The 21,797-nt window shown below is 47.7% G+C and overlaps 1 protein-coding gene across 6 annotated transcripts in view; it reads left to right on the forward strand.

The window, feature by feature from the left end:
* Positions 1-15,797: 15,797 nt before the first annotated feature.
* LOC119103804 (homeobox protein extradenticle) overlaps positions 15,798-21,797 on the forward strand; it is a 70,323-nt gene continuing 64,323 nt past the window's right edge. For all 6 annotated transcript variants that reach the window (XM_037227463.1, XM_037227459.1, XM_037227462.1 and 3 more), the window contains exon 1: positions 15,798-16,170. In XM_037227463.1, coding sequence (XP_037083358.1) covers positions 16,010-16,170 — 161 coding nt within the window. In that variant the 5' untranslated portion in view covers positions 15,798-16,009. The remainder of the gene's footprint in view (positions 16,171-21,797) is intronic.

Below are 21,797 nucleotides of genomic sequence, written 5' to 3' on the forward strand. Positions count from 1 at the left end.
ACCTGTCCACGACGGCCACGCGCTCCCGTGACCTGTCCACGACGGCCACGTGTTCCCGTGACCTGTCCACGACGGCCACGCGTTCCTGTGACCTGTCCACGACGGCTACGCGTTCCCGTGACCTGTCCACGACGGCCACGCGTTCCCGTGACCTGTCCACGACGGCCACGCGTTCCCGTGACCTGTCCACGACGGCCACGCGTTCCCGTGACCTGTCCGAATGATGTCGGCTAGCTCCAGCCAGGCAAACAAACAACAAATGACATGCGTTCGGTCACTCGTCAAAAAACACCGGTCTTTCCATGAAGCCCCCGTCGCGGGATGGAAGAAGGGCAATTTTCGCAACCAGCCTTGTAAATGTCTTAAAATGTCCCAATACCGTCAAAATAGGCATATGCATACATACATAAGCAACGTACGTAGAGCATATGTAATACAAGCATATGCATGCGTAAGCATACCATATCAACCTGAGAGGTGGACAACAAAGCTTCAAATTTTTTCTGTCCCAGGGATCCAAGGAATGCTGTTCGTGAAAGCACCCAGCCTGCCTGGTAATCTCTGTCAAGAAAAGGTTTCAGAACGGAGCACTGCGGAACGTCTAGATGTCATGATTCTAATACGCTTACATTGGCTGGGTCTTGAAAGACAGCATGCAGCCAAAATTATTGGGACTGAGGCTAGTCATTAATGCATGCGCACCACGTCCTAACGCGGTGCCAGCCGGTTCCTGCATGTCATCTTTTTCCTTGCCGATGTTTTTGTGAGATTTTTCTCCCCATGCGACCTGAGACTTTCCAATGGCATATTTCGCAGTACCTTCGAAATAGGCACTCGCAGCTTTGGATGTTAATCTAGGCACTCAAAACGGAAGGCAAAAGATTATTTTGTAAATTAGACGTTCCGGCGGTGTACAGAGCACAGTATAGGCTACAAAAATATGCAAATTAGATACTAATGACAGGTCGTAAGACCATTTTGGCAACGGTAAGCTCCCGAGGTGCTCATGAATGTGGTATAACACACCGAACGACTTACATGCATTTCTCAAAAAGGTTCTGCGGTAATTCGTACTTATCTTACTTATCTGGCAACCTTTCACAGTATCCTTACCAAGATAGCATTCATGCATTGCTTATTTTCCACTTGATACATTGAATGGTGTGAACGTTACACAAATGCCCATCACTGCCGAGCGTGGCTATGACTGAAAACAATTAGAATATGAAGAGAATGATATGGTGCAGGCCAGGGGTGCAGCTTCCTATTATTCAGTCAGCCCGCGTCCCCACCCTCACCCCCACCCCTCCCCTCCCTTTCCCTTTGACTTTGGGAAAAAGGCGGAACGAATGTGGTAGGAATTCGTTCTTGCGTTTTGTGGGCGGGCTTAGCCATATCTTCCTGCCGTTTCCACCCGCTTTCACACGAATGCTACCGTGAGAGACGAATTGACTGCACAATTTCCAACCTACGGTCGTGAAGCTGCTGTTATATAGTGTGGTGAGTGAGCGCATCCATTGCACTGGGATGCAATCATGCATGTCATTTTGTCTTGAAGCTAGTGTTGGATACCCCCACTGTCTGTCTCTGTTGTCAAGGACGATCAATGCCTCTTCTGTGGGCCACGGGAACGATGTTGGACTTAAAATCCGGATGAACTCATAACGAGTGAATTGTTTTGATAGTCGGCTCGGTATGACAAGTTACTTCATAACCAAGTTTTCAATTTCATATCCAACGATATATTTGGTTTAAGATCAAGGGTAACGACAAAACCTTTTTCGATGACGGAGAAGTCAATTATCTGTTGATGGTGCATCTCCGCATTGGCGTAGGAACGTTTCAAAAAGCGGGGGCCAGGCTCAGGATATTTAAGTAACTTTTTGGAGACATTTCAATGTTCTGGCTGCTAGGTTTGATATACACCTACAGCTGTTTTCTTGTTGTGAACAATCTTACCTACTCGACTCATCTATACCACCACTCGGCAAATAAGACCACCCAGTCTACTAAAATTATTCGCGCGTTTTCAACATTGTTTCCACTGGAAAACGTTCTGTGTCACTGGGAAGGCATCTGATCCCGATCCTACCTGACCCGATCCTACCTCTGGCTGCCGGGATGCCTGACGGGAACCGGGTGTGACGTGCTGACTACCAGGGACGTATGGGGTCATGGGAAACAAACTTAAACCAGTTTTTCATGCCGCAACATGGGGTGAATCACTCGCAGGCTTGACGGAAATCGGTCGGTGAGTGCTCTCTCCTTCCCCGCCGTTTTTATGCGCGTCCGTGTGCTTGAAAATGCTCTTGCAAATGCCTTAAAACTCCATTTTGTGTGTTTCAAGAAGAAGTTGTAAGCTAATGGGGATAGTATTAATTCGAACCTGAGATTAACACTGACATTGCGCTTACCAACTGCGCGCAACACAGTCATGCACCAAAAGTGATGGAGCGCACCAAAATGGTAAAAAAGCATTCGAAAGCATCATTTGAGACATTTCCATAAAATAAGCTCACAATCTGTTTACTAAGACTCCGCTAAGACTCCAAAATATACCCCCATCAAGGCATCGGGAGTGCTATTTTGCCGTAACAAAGGGCTTCGCTGAAAACTGACTACATTTCCTGGGTCCTCGCATTGCGCCCAATGCAACTTATTCTTAACTCGATGTATGTGGCGTCTCCGACATCTCTCAAAGCAATAAGTCCGAGCCAGTAGATTCAGTAACCGTGCGTTCGAGCGATTCATCCTATTGTCACTGCGACTCACGCTTTCGCCGCCACAAATAAATTAACGAAAGCTGAATACCAGCACTCGGCTCTTGAGCGTTTTGTCGTTTTCTTGAAATACCCGCTGGCGGGGACTTAGCGATCGGCGTATTTTGTTTAATGGCCCAACGGAGCCATGCATATATATGCATATATATATATATATATATATATATATATATATATATATATATATATATATATCTCTTGCAAGATGATAAATCGTCTCGTAAAGCTCCAATAACGAAGGGAGTGGCTGGGGTCAGCAATAGTTCCGTTGCGTCAAGTTGATGGCAACATATGTCACAACCTCGTTCAAACTGAGACATCTGCTTAAGCTCATATAAACACCAGTGCCTGTGTGTCTGATGATAAAATAACAGTTACCAGGCGCACCCAGGTGTACCCGGGCGCAGGCAGGGTACAGCCAATCCACGCACAACGTCCGTTTACAAAATGCTTCCAAGAACACTACTGCCATGGATGCACCTGTGAAGTAAGTTTTCCTGTGCTCTCAGCTCCCTCTAGCGCTCCAGTGACCGGTTGGCCTCCACGTGGGTCGCCATGGTGTGGGAAGCAGCTAACTGACGAGCGGAGGCCGCCATTTATCTATATTCGTCAGACTTGGCTACCTTGCACGGCTGACCGGCAGACGCTCTTGCCGGGCCATGCAGGTCCGGCGGGTAACGGTGGTCAACTGGACACGGAAACACGGAGCGCTGCGCCCCGACCCCGGAGGTCGCCGAGATGATGGAGGCTCGATAGCCGTCCGGCTGCAAGTGGACAGTCTGCAGCCGCACGTGAACAGCCGCTCCCACTATCGCAGACAGTGGACTGTGGCGTTGGGGCACTGGCCGCCTAAAAAAACAAAAAAACACGAGTACGCGGAGGGCCTGCTGCATGTAAAGCAGCGCTCCACACTCCATTCAGTAGGATGTGCAGGATGTTTATATAAACTCTGCTACCTGAATCCCGGGCTCCCCGGCGGCCTCCGCACGCCATTCGTTGGCGTGCGGAGGCCGCCTTGTCTGCTGCCCTTGAGCCCGAACCCAGACCTGACATCTGACCTGAGGCACTTAGTTCGTTAGTTATTGGGCTCCAAAGGCATGCCAGCTGCAACGGTTATTTGCGCCACCTGATGCGCCCAGATGCTAAGTTGAGCGCCGCCTGGTTCCATGCTGATTGGCCGATTTTGAGCAAGGGAAAGGGAACAGGCAGTGACCGCTCAGGCAGTGAACAACGCTCCTACAGCATAGTGAAAATCATAGTTGTACGTCACCTTTCACAACTCCACTTTCCCACGAACATGTATGGAAAGTGCAACGCATCGCTTTCCTCTTCGTTCCTCATTCGCCAAATTATTTCACAAAATATCTCGATTTCTCACGTACCACCAGATTTCTCCGGTTTGCCGCTAGCTGTGGCTGCTCTGAAACTCCATGAAATTACGCGAGCGATCAACCACTGGCATTTTGACGACACAAAAAAATAAGGGATTGCAACCCATTACGTGTGGATAATGTCTGGACGGCATTGCCGAAATTCGCTACGGTTTTCGATGACAACGGAATGTATTTGGTGCCTTTTTCGATATGCCGATACTCCCCGATTGTCTGATGAATACCGGTGTAACCGTTCATCGCATAAACTCGTGTCGATCACACGCATCGCGGACGGTACGTTGGTCGGCGCTTCTAAACTGGAATAGCGCCTCCACCCGGGCAGGCTGTCGAGTCGACGCATAAAACGTGAAAAGTGATCAGAACGGGCAAATCCACATTGCCCACTTTTATGAATGTGACACGCTGCACGTGCAATCGCCCACATCACAGGATAAGATTTCCCGTTCAATTGCCAGTTACACGCTGCCAATTTCTCGTCGATCCGACGTCCGGTTACCGATGTGGCCACGGCTTTATACTATTGCTCGTCGGCTTTATCAAATAGGATCACATGTTCGGGCCGCCCGTGTAAAACCAATAGGCCTAAAACGGATCATACAGCACGTGACACGCCTGAGCCTCGGACCGCAGTGGATCGCGAACTCCCTGTGTGACACCACCACGTGCATTCGCCTGTCGTGTTCAACCATTTGACGATCAACCATTCGGCCCGGGCATGACGCGACGCAAATAGGACACACAGGCAGATGCACCCCGCCCAAATAGCTTACAGGTTTGAAAGGCCTTCCTGCGGGCACCTTCTGTTATCATCATCATTACCGCGTTCGCCTGGCGAAGATATACATGATGTTCAATGAAATTAAGTATATCATGTTCAATTAAATAATCCGCACTTTTAATTGACCTTTCGCCTCATTGGCTAAAATAATGTCCCTAGTTTATCAGGCGTCGAACATATGGTTTTTACTCGTTGTCAGCTTGCGATGTGGTGGTTGATCATTGAGGTGTATATTATCCATAAATTTGTACATGCACTCTCCCCGCTCTAGCATGTGGTAGGTTTCCTGGGGTTTGATTCCTGATGCAGCTGATTGTTTGGCCTGGCCGATACGAGCCGGCAGGAGGCGAAAAGTCTCCACAATTATACGGCGTGACCGTGTCCATGCATTTAATGACGCGTGAACGGCTCCCAGAGGGTTGCAGGCGAATTTTTACGAAATGGGCGAAGTGGTAGCCCCAAACAGTTAGCTCTGCAAGCCGTTTGGACAAAACTAAACAAGAAAAGCATACTGCAGTTTCGAAAAACACTGCCAAGCGTCTTGTGACTCAACAAAAGCCGCACTCAATAATGACGGGCGACAGCCCTTTTCTTTAAGATTGTGTTTGTGTGTGGGACTAACAAACTTTCGTCGTTTGTCACAGTCTTCTCGTTGACACTGGACGCTCATTCGTGACATCTCGACGAACGCATTGCACGCGCTGCATGGCACTTAGGTGCACGGCGCTGCACTTTTTTACGCCTGCTCTACAAACACGCCGGGTAACCCCCTGCCCCTGACCCAGAACCGTTTAGAAATGCCTCCCTCCCCCCACAAATTCGTGGCTATCTGATAGCTAGCCGCCGCTAGCTGCAATAGCTACCGGCACATGCCCAAACGTTCCGGCACCTTCCTGAAGACTTACTCTACATCAAATCTAAATTTGAAACGATTGAGTACCACATGGCTGGCGCATGACAAGTAACTGCAGTTAGTGGTATCCTATAAGGCGTAAAGGGCAATGAACAATAATGACGATTATATATTAAACAGCAAACATAAAACGGACACACAACATCATTTATGTTCGGTTTAGTCTGACCGTTCTAGAAACGCCCAATGCTCTACTAATGTTTCATAAAAATGATGCATCGGTCAGGTAAATAGCGTAACAATTGGGATACGCCCGTAAGATCGGGCATTTCAAGTGATGCCTACAATTTGCTATCAGATAGCGTACTAGCGGTAATTTTGCGAAAGTTACGTCCATATCCCGACAATTGGTTGGTGAACTAAATAAATCGGCATGGTGTTTAAGGTAGCATAAAAGAAGCTGAACGAACACTGCAACGACCCCCCCCCCCCCCCACACACACTCATCTTGAAAGGTGTAGGGGCATGACCTCATTGGCCCCACCGCCTAATCCCATACATCTCGTCTCAATGACCCCTCGAGCTGAAGGGGTCATCCTGTGCATCATGCTCTTGACTATTTCCGTCCCTGTTTTGCAATGCAATGATTAGAAGTGCACGTACATAAACGCTGACCATACCAACGTTGGTTATGCTTTCTTAATATAAGATCTTATGTCCCTTTTCCAAAGCACGGGCGCGCTAAACTTATTTGGAAACACGTATGCCAACGTAATAGAGCACATGTAAACTCTAACGATTTCGGTATACAGTGCCATGTTCCTGTAGTTCCATAAAACCATCCAACACGTCCACGTCCACGAGAAATCCTCGCACTGCTGGGGCCTTGTATGCTGTGGAGGGCCGCGACATTCTCAAGCAGCTAAGGTTTGATGACGCGAGTCATGTGCGTGGGTTTGGCGACGTAGCGTCACGCGCAGCGAGAACAATATGCTGTGGAGGGCCGCGGCATTCCCAAGCAGCTAAGGTTTGATGACGCGAGTTATGTGCGTGTGTTTGGCACCGTAGCGTCACGCGGAGCGAGAACATGTGCAGATGAGGAGCAAGTCCTTGATTGCGGCTGGGCGGTCCCATCTCGTAATAGCCATGCAGACTGGCGGGGCTCCAAAACTGGACTAGGCAATGATGACCAACGACGAGATGAGCCAAACGTTACGGGACGGATTGCCCGATTGGGCCATCATCAGGTGAGCACGAAGGCGTCCGGCTTCTGAGTATGGATGGATAGCGTGCTATGCCCGGTGTGGCAGCGTCTACACCGACTGTCATTTTAATTAACCTTGTTTAATAGTCGCCACTGAAGTGTCCTCGTTCCGGCGGCTTTTCCAAACAGTTTTTTTTTTCCCAGCGCTCTCCGCCGTGCTTCAGGTTCGCTCATTAGCCCTGTTCTCATGTGGTTTCACTTGAGTCGTTAGTTGTTTCGAGCTGATTTGATCACCTGGGAAGCGTAATGGCCGAGTGGTTAGCACTCTCGGCTCACGCGCCGGAGCGCGTGTTTGAAACCCGTTTCATGGCCCCTGAGCGCTGGTATGGCCTCTGCAGTCGCTGGCGCACTATAAAAAGGCGATACGACGTGCACCGCGGTCGATTTGATGCACAAAAAGTATCACCTGATGCCTTGAAATCGTTTTGCCGTTTGTAAACGATGACTGCACCTACCGTAGCCTAAATTCTCTTAACACATCTGCAAGGTCATAGATTTGGGCAGCGGTACATTGAAGAACATATACAGTGGAGAGAACAGACGTTTTGTAATTTCGTATCGGCACGACTCAGACAAGATTCGGGCACCCTTATAGAGTGCGCGGTGACACCCATAGCGCCTGTTCTTTGGCGGAAGCGGAAACAGAAATATGTTTTCGGTCAGATGAGGGGCTGGAAGATTTCACCCGGTCGAGTGTCCCCAATCTGCTCGACTTATGTTGCACAGAGGTGACTAGAAATACTACAAGTAGTCGGGAACAATAATTGTGCATGCGAATAAACATATTTATACACACAGACAACAAAACAACAATACGTGCAACAACAAAACAAAAATAAAAACAAGAGAAGCACCAATGGCACACTCGAGCGTGGTCTGAGTGGGGTAAGCGCACAATTTATTACGTCTTATGAGCTCGGAGTTCTTATCCTGAGTTATCGATCTTCAGTGTACCAATAAACGATGTTATAAAGCAAACATCGGTTTTATTGACAGCACTCGGCGTTTCAAGTTGTCCTTATGATCACGAGTACTAGTGATCACACGCGATCATGAGCACAGCTTGTAAGGTCGAGTACTAGGAACGCAATCAGCGTTTGCCCTGTAAGGTGGTTTAGCCAATACCTCCTGGGATACTGGGGGTCGATAACCCGGCATAGGAACTTTAAACACTCAGAATGCTGAAAAACCAGGAGATAAAGTCCTGCTTGCTCTTTAGCACTAACAAGTAACAAGCCGGGGGTGATGATGCGTGCTCTTTCGCGAGGGCACTGCCCCTCCCCCTCCCCCTGAGACTCCAATGAGTCCCCATTGGGCCCCCAATGTTTGATTAGGTCCACTCAAGGTGATTGGCTGAATCCTTACAAAAATGTTGGGAAAAAGTTTACCATCACGCAAATCCTATCTTTTTGGGGGGCATTATTTTCTGGCCCTGGCAACCATGCTGCTCAAATTAAGGACTTTTTTATAAAAGGCGCACCAAGTAAAGTAATGACTGTTGTTCATCAAAATGCAATGTGTTAAGCCCTTTGCTAAACACAAAGTTGAGGGAGTTTCCCAGGACGATGATTGATAATCTTGTTTATTTAGGCGTAAGATAATTGCATACCATTCGGCGGGCTTTTGCCAGTGGCAGATTTAAGAATGACAAATTAGGAGACCTGCTGATACCAGTCAAGATTTGTCGGAGTGCTTTGTGTCAGTACGCCCGCATCAGTTCTTAAAGTATAATGCGTGGATGTGCCGCTGTTTTGTGTTACTTGGCTTCTCACCCTTGCATATACCTCTAATAGATCCTGCCAGGGTCTATCTTGAGAGCAAATCACTGGGGGCGGGGGGGGGGAGAGGGGGACTTGGGCCAGTTGAATTCCGAATAACTTAAAAACAAAATCTGCAGGCTTCGCCGCCATTGCTGTCATGCCGACAGATGTACACAACGTTCCATCTCCAGCTTTTATTGGTTTTGTTGTTTTTTGCTGTTAAAACAAGTGAGCTTCATTGGAAGCAAGTTTAAGCCCCGTACTGCAGGATGAGTTTGGCTCAGAAATAGAAATACACAGCATCTATGTACCGGCCCCGTGCTCAAAAAAGGCGGTTATATAATACACTATTTACAGAAATGTGCATATGTCTGTATGTCCCCCCCCCCCTCTCCTCTCTCTCCTCTTCTCTCTCTCCTCTCTCTCTCTCTCTCTCTCTCTCATCTCCCTCTCTCTCGTCTCTCTCCCTCTCTCTCCTCTCGCTCTCTCTCTCTCTCTCTCGCTCTCTCTCTCTCTCTCTCTCTCCTCTCTCTCTCTCTCTCTCCTCTCTCTCTCTCTCTCTCTCTCTTTGTCGTCTTTTGCGCGCTGACCCATGTGCAGGTCAAACAGAGGGCTTCAAGAGCCTGCAGTTTTCAAGGCACGCATGTACGAGCGTGGGGAGTGCACACGAGCGCTGATGACTCGATGCGAGGATGGATGAGCGCCTCACGCTAGTGGGAAAGGTCTGTTTTCAACCACATAGGGTTACCTTTAATCGCCTGCGCAGTGAAACAAGTTGAGCGCTATTCAAACCTGGTGAATCCGCCAGAAAGATATTCACTTTGTTCGCGAGCAACAATGAAGCTTGGGATCCCCAGTTGCAGGAGAACGACGACTTCCGTGAAAAGTGACAGTGCACGAAAAGCAGGAATGCAGATCAAGGACGATCGCGGGGAATGTAAGTGCGTAGATACTTATGCCGTGATATATGACATGACCGGAAATGTGGCAGCTGCGACTATTCCACAAACCGTGAGTTGCGGATCGGGCTGGAAGTGTGCCTTATCAAAGCACTAACGCGGCCGAAAATAGTCGGAAATACAACAACGAAGTAGAGACATGACCGGCTTAAGAAATCAGTGAAAACATTTGAGCTGTCCCCCGACCCTCCTTGTTTGGGACGCGTAGATCTTTGGAGCCATCGCAAAAAATCGGTGGGATGAGTGCAATGGCTTCTGCCACCAATGCGTGGGTGTGTAAAAGAACTTTACGGCAGTCGTTTGGGCGCATGTACGTGTTCCAAAAATATAAGCACCAGCAAGCTGTGCATGTGGAATAGTGAAAGGTACCTGTATACTGGCATGGGCGATGCATTGTACGCAGCGTGGTAATCTGCGCTGTCGTGAAACGGTGAAAGCGAAGGAGACGGACACTAGGGAATTTGGTCCCAATGTCCTCCCAGCCCCGCCCTCTCCTCAGAAAAATCCCCACCCCCAGAAAAACCGCAGAAATAAGTGTTAAGCCAGTGCCGCAAGAGTGGTAGAATACATTTCAGATCCACAAAATCCAACATAAGTATTGTAACGTAACATGGAAATAGCCAAGGGACAAATTGTGTTTGCTTTCCAAATCTCTCAGATGATTTGACGCTACCGGTAGCAATTTAAACTGAGGTAGGCCGACAGATCCCAAGGTAATAGAACAAATCTCACTTACAATAAATGTCATCGGAACTATACATTTTGCGTTGGCCCGCCATCTGGATTCGCCGCATTTTTATACGATCTGTCTTATATCACTTGCAGTCACAGGTGCTCATGAAATTGCACCAATTAAAATGGAATCCAGCAGAACTCTCGCAAGCGTGCATAGCACCTGTTGCTCACATCCTTGCCAACATTTCGGCGCAGGTCTACGCCAATCAATTTCCAGCTGACAAGCGTGGACATGTGAAAATAAGATCGAGCACATGCGATGTTGTTTTACAGCGCGCAAAAACTTTCGTGGCCCTGTACGCCCGTCTGACCAGTCCTGTCTGACCTGACACAGGGACGTCTGACCTTTCGAAGCGGTTTCTCTCTCATTTTTGTTTTCCTTTTTTATTTAAGCGCAGCTGCCTCACCTTGGAATGCTCGACCCCATACAAGTGTATGCGTCCACTGCAACTCCGATGCATAATGTGTGAAAAAGCATTGAACTCCTGGGTTTTTGTCATTTGATTTTCTTGTATTGAGTCAACAACTTTAACATACCACGAAGTATCGGTTAGACAACATTGTAGCACCATAAGAATTCAACCCAGCAGAACTGGCCTACATTCTGGTACATATTCGACGGACATTCTGCTGTCATGTAACGATTGTATGGGTGCATAATTGTTATACAAAACGATTCTATTCTACATCCGTCGACTAACACCGACCCCAACAAAGGCCTTGCATGGCGTGACCTGCTGGCAAAGCGCGGTTTTATTGGGGGGGGGGGGAGGAGGATTTCGCGGTTTGCTCCGGGGGGGGGGGGGGGATTTGCTGTCACAGATGGAGATTATCCCCCAGATAACATGTCAAAATGGGCACCGTAGCTTCAGAAATAAAAGGCGCTAGTTGATGTGCGCAACTGTAAAATGCTACTTCGGAGGCCCCCGACCGGAGTCCGCAAGGCTGGCTGCTGGCTGAGAGGAGCACTCGCGTCAAGCGTGTTCTACACGGCTTGTGCTGTTTTTGTGATGGTCGTGGTCGGACGATTACCGCCATCGGTTCAGTCAATTAGAGCCGATGGTCACGTTTTTGTAACTTTTCCCTCGAACATCTACGTCGAAGTGGTGGGTTGGGCATTTTCAAGGGTTTTCTGAACCGTAGACGACTGGAAAATTCTTGGCGTTTTGGGGTGCTTGCATGCCACCGACTTGTTTTCATTCACCGATAATGCATCAATAAGACACCGTGTTAAAATAATGAACACTTCTTGTAGGCTGCAGGGTTTGAAACGTGGCTGAATAACGCCATACCACAAGAGAACTAGACCAGAGGCAGGAAAACATATGCCTTGTAATTAAATACATGCACCATGAAGCAAAAACAGATAACGCTCAAGTAAGCATGATGCGCACGCGCTACATGTAAAAGCGTTATTCCTGATTCAGTCAGCAGCGTTTATCTGGACACGACAGCGCAGTGCCCCTTATCTTTGATCCCTTTCATTGAGAAGCATTTCTTAGAAACTTTTTTCCAAACGTATATAATCTTGATCTCATACGCAAATGCTTTGATTGTGGTTCCAGAGGGTAGGGGGCAAACTCGTTGGAGTCGATCAAAACCGCTGGGGAAGCCAAATCAGACTTTGAGGTGGGTGGCAGGGGCCCACCCAAAACCATACAAATCGATATCTGCATCAGAAACCGACACCGGCTTCAAAACGTCTTTGATGCGCCATTATTGGCGATGTTCAAAAGATCTCTACGCGTCATTAGTGAACAGCTAAGATTCTACTTTGAAATATGCATTCACCTGTGTTTCTTTTTCGCGCAGACGTTTGCATCTTCCTAAAAATGTAACCCATTAGATCCACTTTGCGTACCATTCTTTGTGTTCAAAACTCAAGAAAAAATATACAATACATCAGGATCCTACCTAATCCCTGCTATTTCATTTCGCAATGACCGAGGCCTGGGGTCTTTGAGTCATTGAACCTGTAGCAACCTGTGCTTGAGTTACCGGCGTAGAAGACTGCGACGCTTTCCTCGATTCACGCGTTACTTTTCTTTTTGCTTAGAGATTTTTCGATGCCGCAAATTTTTCGGATGTTTTGTCATAATCTTGACATGGATCCTACGGGAGGCAACTACGCATCATTGGCTCTTCAATTTCCTCACGTGACACTTCAATTGATACTTCATTGGGATTTTAGCATGACCACTGTAGCAGCCGTATGGGAAAGAAGACACCCCAACTCCTGCAGAATTTAGCACTACGCCGGTAGCGGTGCAAGGAAAGGGGCGCCCTACAAACCCCTTTGTCTACTCTCCGACTTCCGACCCGTGGCGGCGCCACTGGTTACGCAAATATTTCAAGCGGAATACCGACCAGCCGTTACGGCCAAAAATAACACGCAGAAACGCCAATACGTTAGGTGCTTGGGGGGGGGGGGGGCTGTTAGAATTTTATGCCAATGTGTTGCTCGCTGTATGGAAAATATAGTTATAACACTGTTATGCTGTTTCGGTATGCCCAATCGCCGTAGGGCGGAACAATACTGTGCCGCTACCAGGGGCGTAGTTTCGCAAAATTTGTTTGAAGGGGGGGGGGGCTGCGCAGTGAAAAATGATGCAATGTACGCTCCAAATAGACAAAAACGTGCTCTCTCCGGATATGGCAGACTTTCTAATCCAAGTTGGGGGAGCCCAAGTTCGGACAGGGGAGGGGGGGGGGGGGGACTGAAGCCTTTCGAATGAAAAGGAAACTGCACCCCTGGCTATAGGGGAATTCGTCTCGCACGTGGGTGGGGGGGGGGGGGGAGGGGCTGGTGCGAAGCCGCATTCCAGTAAAGGCTCTGAGTTCTATTCTGACAGTTACAATCGCTGGTGCGCCATAAAATGACGACTTGCGACGCGTTCTGTATGATGTAACAAATACTTAATGCGAAAACTGGGCATTGCAAGCATGTTTCTATTTCAACCGGTGTCCGTACAAGAAGGTGAACAGAACAAAGTCGAATGGAAAATAACAAAAAAGTCAAGGGACAAAAAGTCGATGGAAAAGTCGAAATGAAAAACCAGGGGCTAAAAGAGGATGAGGAAAGTTGACAGGGATAAGTCAAGATAGAGAAGTCAAAAGACAAACGGTTTTAAGGGGCAAAGACGGCAGGAAGCCTCGGGCAACACTGTGTGCTTATGAGGACACACTTGTTACCATAATAACAGCTCGAAAGGCTGGGTAATAACACCATAACCAATGTTTGCTCCATTACGTCGTTTAACCGTGCCCCCTAGTGTACTAAAAGTCGATAACTCGGCTGGGAACTCTGAGGTCACCATGCCGAACACAAGAGGTTGGCTCCCTATTCAGCTGTGAAGAAGGAGAGGACGGATTGGAGCCCTTCCTCCAGTGACCAGAATAAGTGGAAGCATACGGCCTTCCTCGCTGACATGAAACGCCACTGCTCTGCGTCTGGTGCGGGTTCCAACACTGCATATGTTTTTAAAGACAGTGCTTCACATTCACATGGGGTTTTGAACTGAAACAACCATCTTGAAAACCTCTCAGTGCTGTTCACAGCCCTCCCCTTCTGAACACCTGAGCTCCTGTAGTTTCTGAACCACGAGCCTGTGAAAATGGGAAGACAATGTCAGAGAGAGCATTTCAAAGTCACCTTGACAGTCTTGACGTCATCATAGCGTCATTCAAATTCTGCCGTTTCATAGGCCATGCGGCGATCAAGGTCAATAAAAATTAAATAATCTAGCCGTTTATATCTGGCGTTCGTTAGCACGATTCCCAGATATAACGGCTGTCAATTACCTCTCAATCAATGTAGTGCAAGATGAGATGACATAATCAAACCACCACGCATTGAGGGGAATATCATCTACGTATCGGAGAATTGTGCTGTCTAGAGCAGTCTTCTCCACTTAAAAAGCATACCAATAGTTATAAGCGAGCTTTCCTCATCATACCTGACGCTTACCTCATCGTCTTCAAATGTGAAACAATCCATTTAAGATTTCATCAAGCACACGCCGAATCTCCACCTACCTACACAGTGGCACGACGGACACTGTCAATTGTCCCGCGGCCGCCCTTCTCGCTCCGCTCCCTTCACTCTCCTCAACGTAAACGTAGGGGATACCGAAACCGCACGCAGCCGCGTAGCCTTCTTCGGCTCTTCTTTCTCCACCTGTTTTGTTGTTTATTTCCCTTTTGGGTTCCCTCCTTTTCACGTTCGCCCATGTTGCTTTGGAATATCTAAGCGCATTTCCAATTCGCTACCACATCTGAGCGTAATGTTACGTTGTCCAACGCCTCACCATGCCTCATTTGTTACGCTTCCACTGCGCTTTTTCCTGCCCACTCCATCCTCCGTGCGTTAAGTAATTGATAGACTGCCCCTCTCAGCCAAGCCTATTTTGGGTGAAACCTTTTTTGTAATGCTTCGGTGTGCCTATAGCATTCAAGTTCACCGCTTAATGTTGCTTTCTCTTTCTCCGGCAGCTCACCTCGTGCCCTCGGCAGAATTCTTCCCTCATTACAGGTTTTAGGCAATGAACTACTGGTTCACGTAGGGACCAATCAATGTACGCCCCGCGCACTTGTGCACCTGTAACTGAGTGGGCCGGGCTTCACCAGGGGGAGGAGGCAATTAATTTATTGCACACTCGCTCCGCCCAACGGCGATGATGGTAGTTGTGAACTTGCAATTGTCGGCAGCAAGTAAAATGCAAAAGCAATATAAAACACTTTTTGCCAGAAAATTCAAATAATGTTTTTTAAAATTCTTGCTATAAAATATTTTACTAGGAGGTTTATTTGTATTTTGTTGGTGATATATTTTACATCTATAATCCAATATAATGTTCTAGCATTGTGGAATTGCTGCAGCTAATAAGTAGCCTCATCGGAGCTTCGGTAAACAGTGAGGTAAATATCTTAGCATGTTGCGTACAAAGTCTGCATAATCAAACTAAGAGCACTTAATCGTAATAGATCTGCTATTAAGTGCAGTCTAGCCTTATATCTATGTGTCTTCTTTGCATTGCATTTTCATGGACACCCTCAACGCTCTGTAGCGGGTGTTACCTCCATACTATAAAAAGCATGAAATAATTTCATATTTTGTGTCTTAAAAGGAGTATGCAACAATGACGAAACTGATTCAAAGGTATAATCTGGTAAAATTATTTCTTAAAAATAGCAGCCATCCTTTACCTAGATGGCGCGCGCATCGCCTTTCCCACGGGCGCTCCTCAGGGCCGTTGGCCGAGAATGACGACTAAACAAAGAACGCCATTGGTTGGAGAACTCGGCTCGGAGGCCGTAAATGAGTGTGGGACGGCGGATTTTATGGTTATCATACCATTGACGTCTTGTATTTGAATGAGTTATTATTTTCATCTGTGACTTACGGTCAGACATCAAGAACCACGTGAGAGCACGAGGTGGCTGTGATAGCGATAGTGTGGTGTGGGCTTGTGTGAGTGCTTCAAGTTATGGAGAGTCAGCAGTATGGCATGGGCTATGGAATGCAGCCCCAAGTGGATCCGAATGGACAAAATCATACCGAAGGTGAACCAAGGAAACAGGATATCAACGAGATACTGCAGCAAATCATGACCATCACCGAACAGAGCTTGGACGAAGCTCAGGCCAGGTTGGTGTGATCGCATGCTGCATCGTGCGTCCAATGCCTGGTAATATTTGAGTGGATTGACACCCATGGATCCCATAATCTTGTGTCCAGTGAGGAAAAGCGTCAAACTCCTCAAATTATGTGTCTGTACTCATGACACCATACATTAATTTTATATTGCCTGATCGCCTTCGGAAGCCTTGAAATTTGGTTGGGATGGAGCAGCGCAATTATTGTGGGAAAATGCAGTTAGCACGAAACTGCTCGGCTATTATTGGGGTGGTTTGAGATGACTGACGACGGAAAGGTGATGCAATTGCCACACGGCTGAAAATTTTCGCAGGTTGCACTTATCACTTACGACGGATTAATGCTGCAAGCATTGGCTTCGACAGAATGCGCGCCGCCTCATACAGCGCCGCGAGCCCTCGTCAAAATCCAGTTCTTTTCTCCATTGCGTATAAACATGTCTATATTGAAAGGCGTGACACACCATCAATTGGCAAAAATTGTATGATTTCTGGGTCAGACGTTGAATCTTGTAAATGAGACCTAGTGCCGTCTTTTCAGCCGGTGACTGTTTATTGACGGGTAGGTACCTACCTGGCGATAATGCTTCAGGGCTATCACGTGCAACCATTCATATCACATTTGCTATGCATGGACCCCAGGTTCAAGTGTTCGCTGCTTGACGTGGATTTTTTTGTGGGTGACGCGATGTCGCCAAAGCGCTTTACGGGAACAATGTAAGCAAGCGTCCAGTTCATGGCAACATTATCCAATATGACGGGCATTCGTGATCCCGCACCCGGGTGGAAACCAGGCTCTTTTGCGACACCCAGTGCCCGCGCTGATGGCCACTGTGGTTTGTCAGTCCGTCAGCCGGTGTGGGACTGCGAGGCGCCGCGTAAGGAACAACGGCACGGCCGAGCCGGCGCTCTCGGGCCGGCGGCGGCCGAGCGGCGCTGGCGGCCGGGAGTTCCGACTCCAGGCCGGCGACGGCGCGGCCGGGCCGCCCGGCGGCGCTGGCCAGCTCCAGACTCTTCTGCCGCCCGTGTGCACACGGCGGCGCTGGCCAGCTCCAGACCCCTCTGCCGCCCGTTTGCACACGGCGGCGCTGGCGGGCACGCTAGAACGGAGAGACGTGGCACGGGTGTGCAGAGAGGTGCTCAACGTTAAGCTGGCCGCTAGATCGCCGCGCGCCATCCGAACAGAACGGAAATGCCGGTAATCAGGCTTCACTAATGCTGTGGGCAAGGCGAAGGATCTTAAGCTGGCCTTGAATCCAAGAGTGCTGACGCATGTGACGGGTCGAATCTGAGCCTGGTGTCAAATCCGTCATGTTTGCTCTGCCGTGTATTTGGGCTCGTCAGTCTCAATCAGCTGCTTTGCTGTCATGCACTTGTCCGAGGAGGAAAGTTTGGCGACGATTTGTGTGGCTCTCGCAACAATTTGAAAATATTTCCAAGCTCTGCCTGGTACGATCCTGCCAGTAGAAAAGTGCTGGTATTGCTCTCGTTATTTAATACATTAGCTGATGCTTTACATCAAGGTATGCTAGGTTCATGCGTTTGCTTGATGGATCCCTGTGGGAAAGTTTCATCTTGTGGAACACTGAGGCAACATGTAAGTTAAAACGAGGTTTATTTTAAGTACAAATTTTTGCTGCACGTTCAAATAACAACGACCAAATATGTGCCTAGGTATCATTTCGATACAAGGTTTGCGAGCGTTGCACGGACACTATGTGGCAATAGGTGATCTTGTAACAGTATGTCACAGAACTAAATATCAGTTCCTAAAGGGGCTTAAGAAAGATGAAATTATAAGACCTTGTGTTGCAATTCAGCATGTCCATGTGAGGATAAGCCAGATCTCCCCACCCCACGTCGTGATCATGGTCGAGTTGCTAATTGTCTATGTATCGCAATAGTGGCTGATACGAACGTATTATATATTGTCGCGTGCCACAGTATTATCAAACAAATGGGAATATCGCTGTGCTCTATCACCCTGCAATCGATGTGTGTCGGAACCCTTTTGCACAGACGAACATGCATACCCAACGTATTGAGGTCGTTCTCGTTACATGCGTCGGGGCGTAGCTTTAAATGACGCGGACATAAAATCGTGATATTTTCATGTCAGCTTACGAGAATCACCGTCATTAAATCATTTCTTTAAGTCTTCTAGCAAATACAGTTGCACCCAATTTTGTACAAGCCCCGAGCTATTTGCGGCTCATGTGTAGCCCGTAGATCGGTTTTGTGGACTTATTACGGACATCTGTCATCGGCTGCCAGGCTGCCGGGCCTTAAAATGATCAAAGGTTAACGTCCTCAGTGAGAGAACCGTCGTTCAGGGTGCTGGTGATTCTGGTTCCTGGCTGGGTGACAAGTCTGGTGCCATCCGACAGACGACCGCTACCCTTGGGCTGTGCTGGAAAATTGGGCGTCATGGGAAATCACGAGCTGCTCTCGCCGACGTTACGTGTACACGCGCAGTTAGTGCCCGTGAAGATGTCTGTCTCGCTCCATGTGCCACTGCCGTTTAAGGCTCGTGATGATTACGGTGTTACTATTTGTGTATTCTTACGACGGACATGACTAGTGTGCCTCTATTTTCACGACCATGATCCGGACGAAAGCAGTCGAAACATTTGCGTCGCGTTAATGAGCCTCAAACCGCTTTCGGGAGGCTGGTTTGACGCAGACCGTATGGTAATGGTATTCGTTTGCCGGTAATAATGGTTTCTGATGAAGGATTGCTTGAACATTAAAACCTAAACCAGCGCAATCAAAACTTGTGAGCGAAGTGGTCAGGCGGTTTGGGCCCAGAGCTGGCGCTCGCGAGAAAGGAACCTTGCGCACAATCAAAAGTTATTTTTTGGCAACCGGTTTGAGGTTTTTCTCTGTGTCACAAATGAGACAGGAACCTCGCGTTCTATCTTTAAATATCTCGTTGTTTTAACTCTGGTGAGAATGATTGTTCTTGAGCTTTGACCTCTTGGGGCTCTGAGCCTCTCAAGATACTTGGTTGTGGTTTGCCGAAGCTTTTAATGGACTGCTGGTATTTTGCGATTTCCTGTAAGTGTTAATACTTACCACCCCCACATTTTAGAGCTTTGTTTCCATTCCAGTCGATGCCCTCTCCAGGGTTAGCTTTAGATCGGGAATCAAATTGAGATGTTTGTGTGTAGCACTTTTGTGTCATGACAGGGCGCCTCTTCATCTGCAGGGACATACACGCGCATTAGGGATTATTATACAGCGAGTCCGCCACGGGCCGGAGGCATAGGTCTACGAAATTGGAGGGAATAGATCAGCATTGGGAACAGTGGGGCAAACGGAAATCTTAAGGCGATATCCTGACCTACAAGTGACATTTTGGGTGGGAAAACGGGAAAACGCCTGCATTATACGCACACAATGGGAGAGGACAACTCGTGTTGCTCGTGTTGGGAAAATCGGGAGAGACATGTTTCTACCAACCCCATTTGTTACATTCATGGCCAGAGATGATTGGGCGGGGGGGGGGGGGGCATAAGGGCATTTTAAGGGGCACTCCTTTGTCATTGTCATAGGTGTGATGTCAAATCTAACAAAGTTGTGGAACGAACCTTGACCTCCCTTCCCCTCACTCTCCCCTGCCCCAACTTATAATTCTAGCTTCGTTGCCCGAGGCCGATGAAACATCTTCCAAGAATTAAGCACCCGTCAGGAATAGCGGGATAAAGGCATGGCTACACTTACAAACACGCATCCATGCCAGGGAAACTAAGTTGTGTTTATGAAACACATTTATTCGCAATGCACCCATATATTATCAGCCGACTGTAAACTGACCGCGGGCTCATCCAACAGCGAACCACCTCATTGCCACAGGTCACTGATACACATGTATAACTACACGTGTCTTCTGCACTGTAATCATACACGCGGTCTATTCGTGAACCAACATTTATCCAGTAAACCTCTCGATGACCTATACATAGCTGACTCTTTTTGCCTGAGCTTGGACGTCAGAAATATTACATTGCAATTAAGAAGCATTGAAATTGGAGGAGTAAGTGTACCCAGCTTTTGACTGCTTTCTGGTGGAGAAAATGGCCGTTGCATTCATATCGCCCGTAACTCAAACATCGCCAGCATGCGCTGACAGGTGAGGACCTCCAACAAATCGGAAAAGGACATTACTTAGAAATAAATAAGGCTGCGCCGCGTATATGATGAACAGACTTAATGGCAGTTTGAAGGTAGAAAACTCCAGGTTATCACGTCAGACTTTTTCAGCGAATATGCCAAATTTTCAAAACCTTAGAAGTACCCGAAGTGAACTGCTTACTTTCCCCTCGTGGTGATGCCCGTGGATTAATGGCTGCCTGAACTACGGAATGCATTTTGTTCGCTGCATATAAATTATATCAATTTAACAGCCTGACAAGACAACGGTATATAATGATAGGATGGCGGCAAGGGTTGAGTTTCCTATTCGGGTATGGGAGCTTCAGTCCCCCAACTCAAGGAAGAAAGTGTGCCAGATCGGGGAAGAGGCGTGTTTATTGGCATATCTTGGGGTTTATTGGATTATTTTTTACTGTTCTCCCTCCCCCCACACTCATTCTGTTAGAGCATGCTCCAGGATGGCAGTGAATATCAGAAGTGGGGTCATGGCGATTAGTAGGCGTGGGTGCGAGACAATTCGGGTCACCAACTGGTGGGGAAAATGTAACCTCATCCTTCATGAGCATTAATGATTTGTTCATACTGGCTTCAGGCATCTTTCTACGTCCAATGAGCGCAGAAAGCACTGGTCCTCAGTTCTTGAATATCATTAAGAACTGAACAAGTGCATATAAAGGCTGGCGTGAAATGTGTTGGCTTTGACTTATCAAAAGAGCTTTGGAAAAGGTGCGTCTTCGTCTCGCGTGATTGGTGGAACCTTATAATGGATGCGACTCAAGTTATCACCTAATTTAAGCTCTTAAAGGGGTTTCGCTTTTTCACTTCACATTTGAAAATATTGAAGGAATGATCAGATATTGAAATAAGCTCATATATATATATATTTATGTTTTTTAGTGGAAAAGACTGCTATAGACAACACATTTTCTCTATTTAGTAAACATGCTCACCAATGCGTCATTGTTTGATCGCGTTATCTTATCTTACGCAACATTGATTAAGAGCCAATTGACGGTTATGTACTGTTTATGTGTCGGTGGTGCTCAGGAACGCCAAATATGAACGAATCAACGATTATAGTTTGAGGGTCCTTGATCGCCGCGTAGTCAGTAAACCGACAGGATTTAAATGACCTTATTTTGGCGTCATTGAAGCCTGGATGACCTTGAAACAGTCAGCACGAAATGGTCCACATCTTCGCGGAAGGGTAGGTCAGAAACTAGAGGGGTTTGGGTCTTAAGAAGGGCAGGACTGCGAACTGAACGGAACGGTCTTCAAGATGGCGATTTCAGTTCAAAGACCCGGACAAATGTGGATAATTTCCTTGGAATCATGCTTCTGCCGCTTTAGTTCACCTTGCATTGACGATATGGCTGAGGAGTTCTGTGTTTCGCAGTTGAAAGCAGTGTATGCGTTTTCCAATTGGAGCTGGTCCCTTATGAGCTGGAATCGTAGGTATGGAAA

This window comes from Pollicipes pollicipes, unplaced genomic scaffold (genome assembly GCF_011947565.3).
Source record: "Pollicipes pollicipes isolate AB1234 unplaced genomic scaffold, Ppol_2.1 Scaffold_5724;HRSCAF=6776_pilon_pilon_pilon, whole genome shotgun sequence".
NCBI lineage: Eukaryota > Metazoa > Arthropoda > Thecostraca > Pollicipedomorpha > Pollicipedidae > Pollicipes > Pollicipes pollicipes.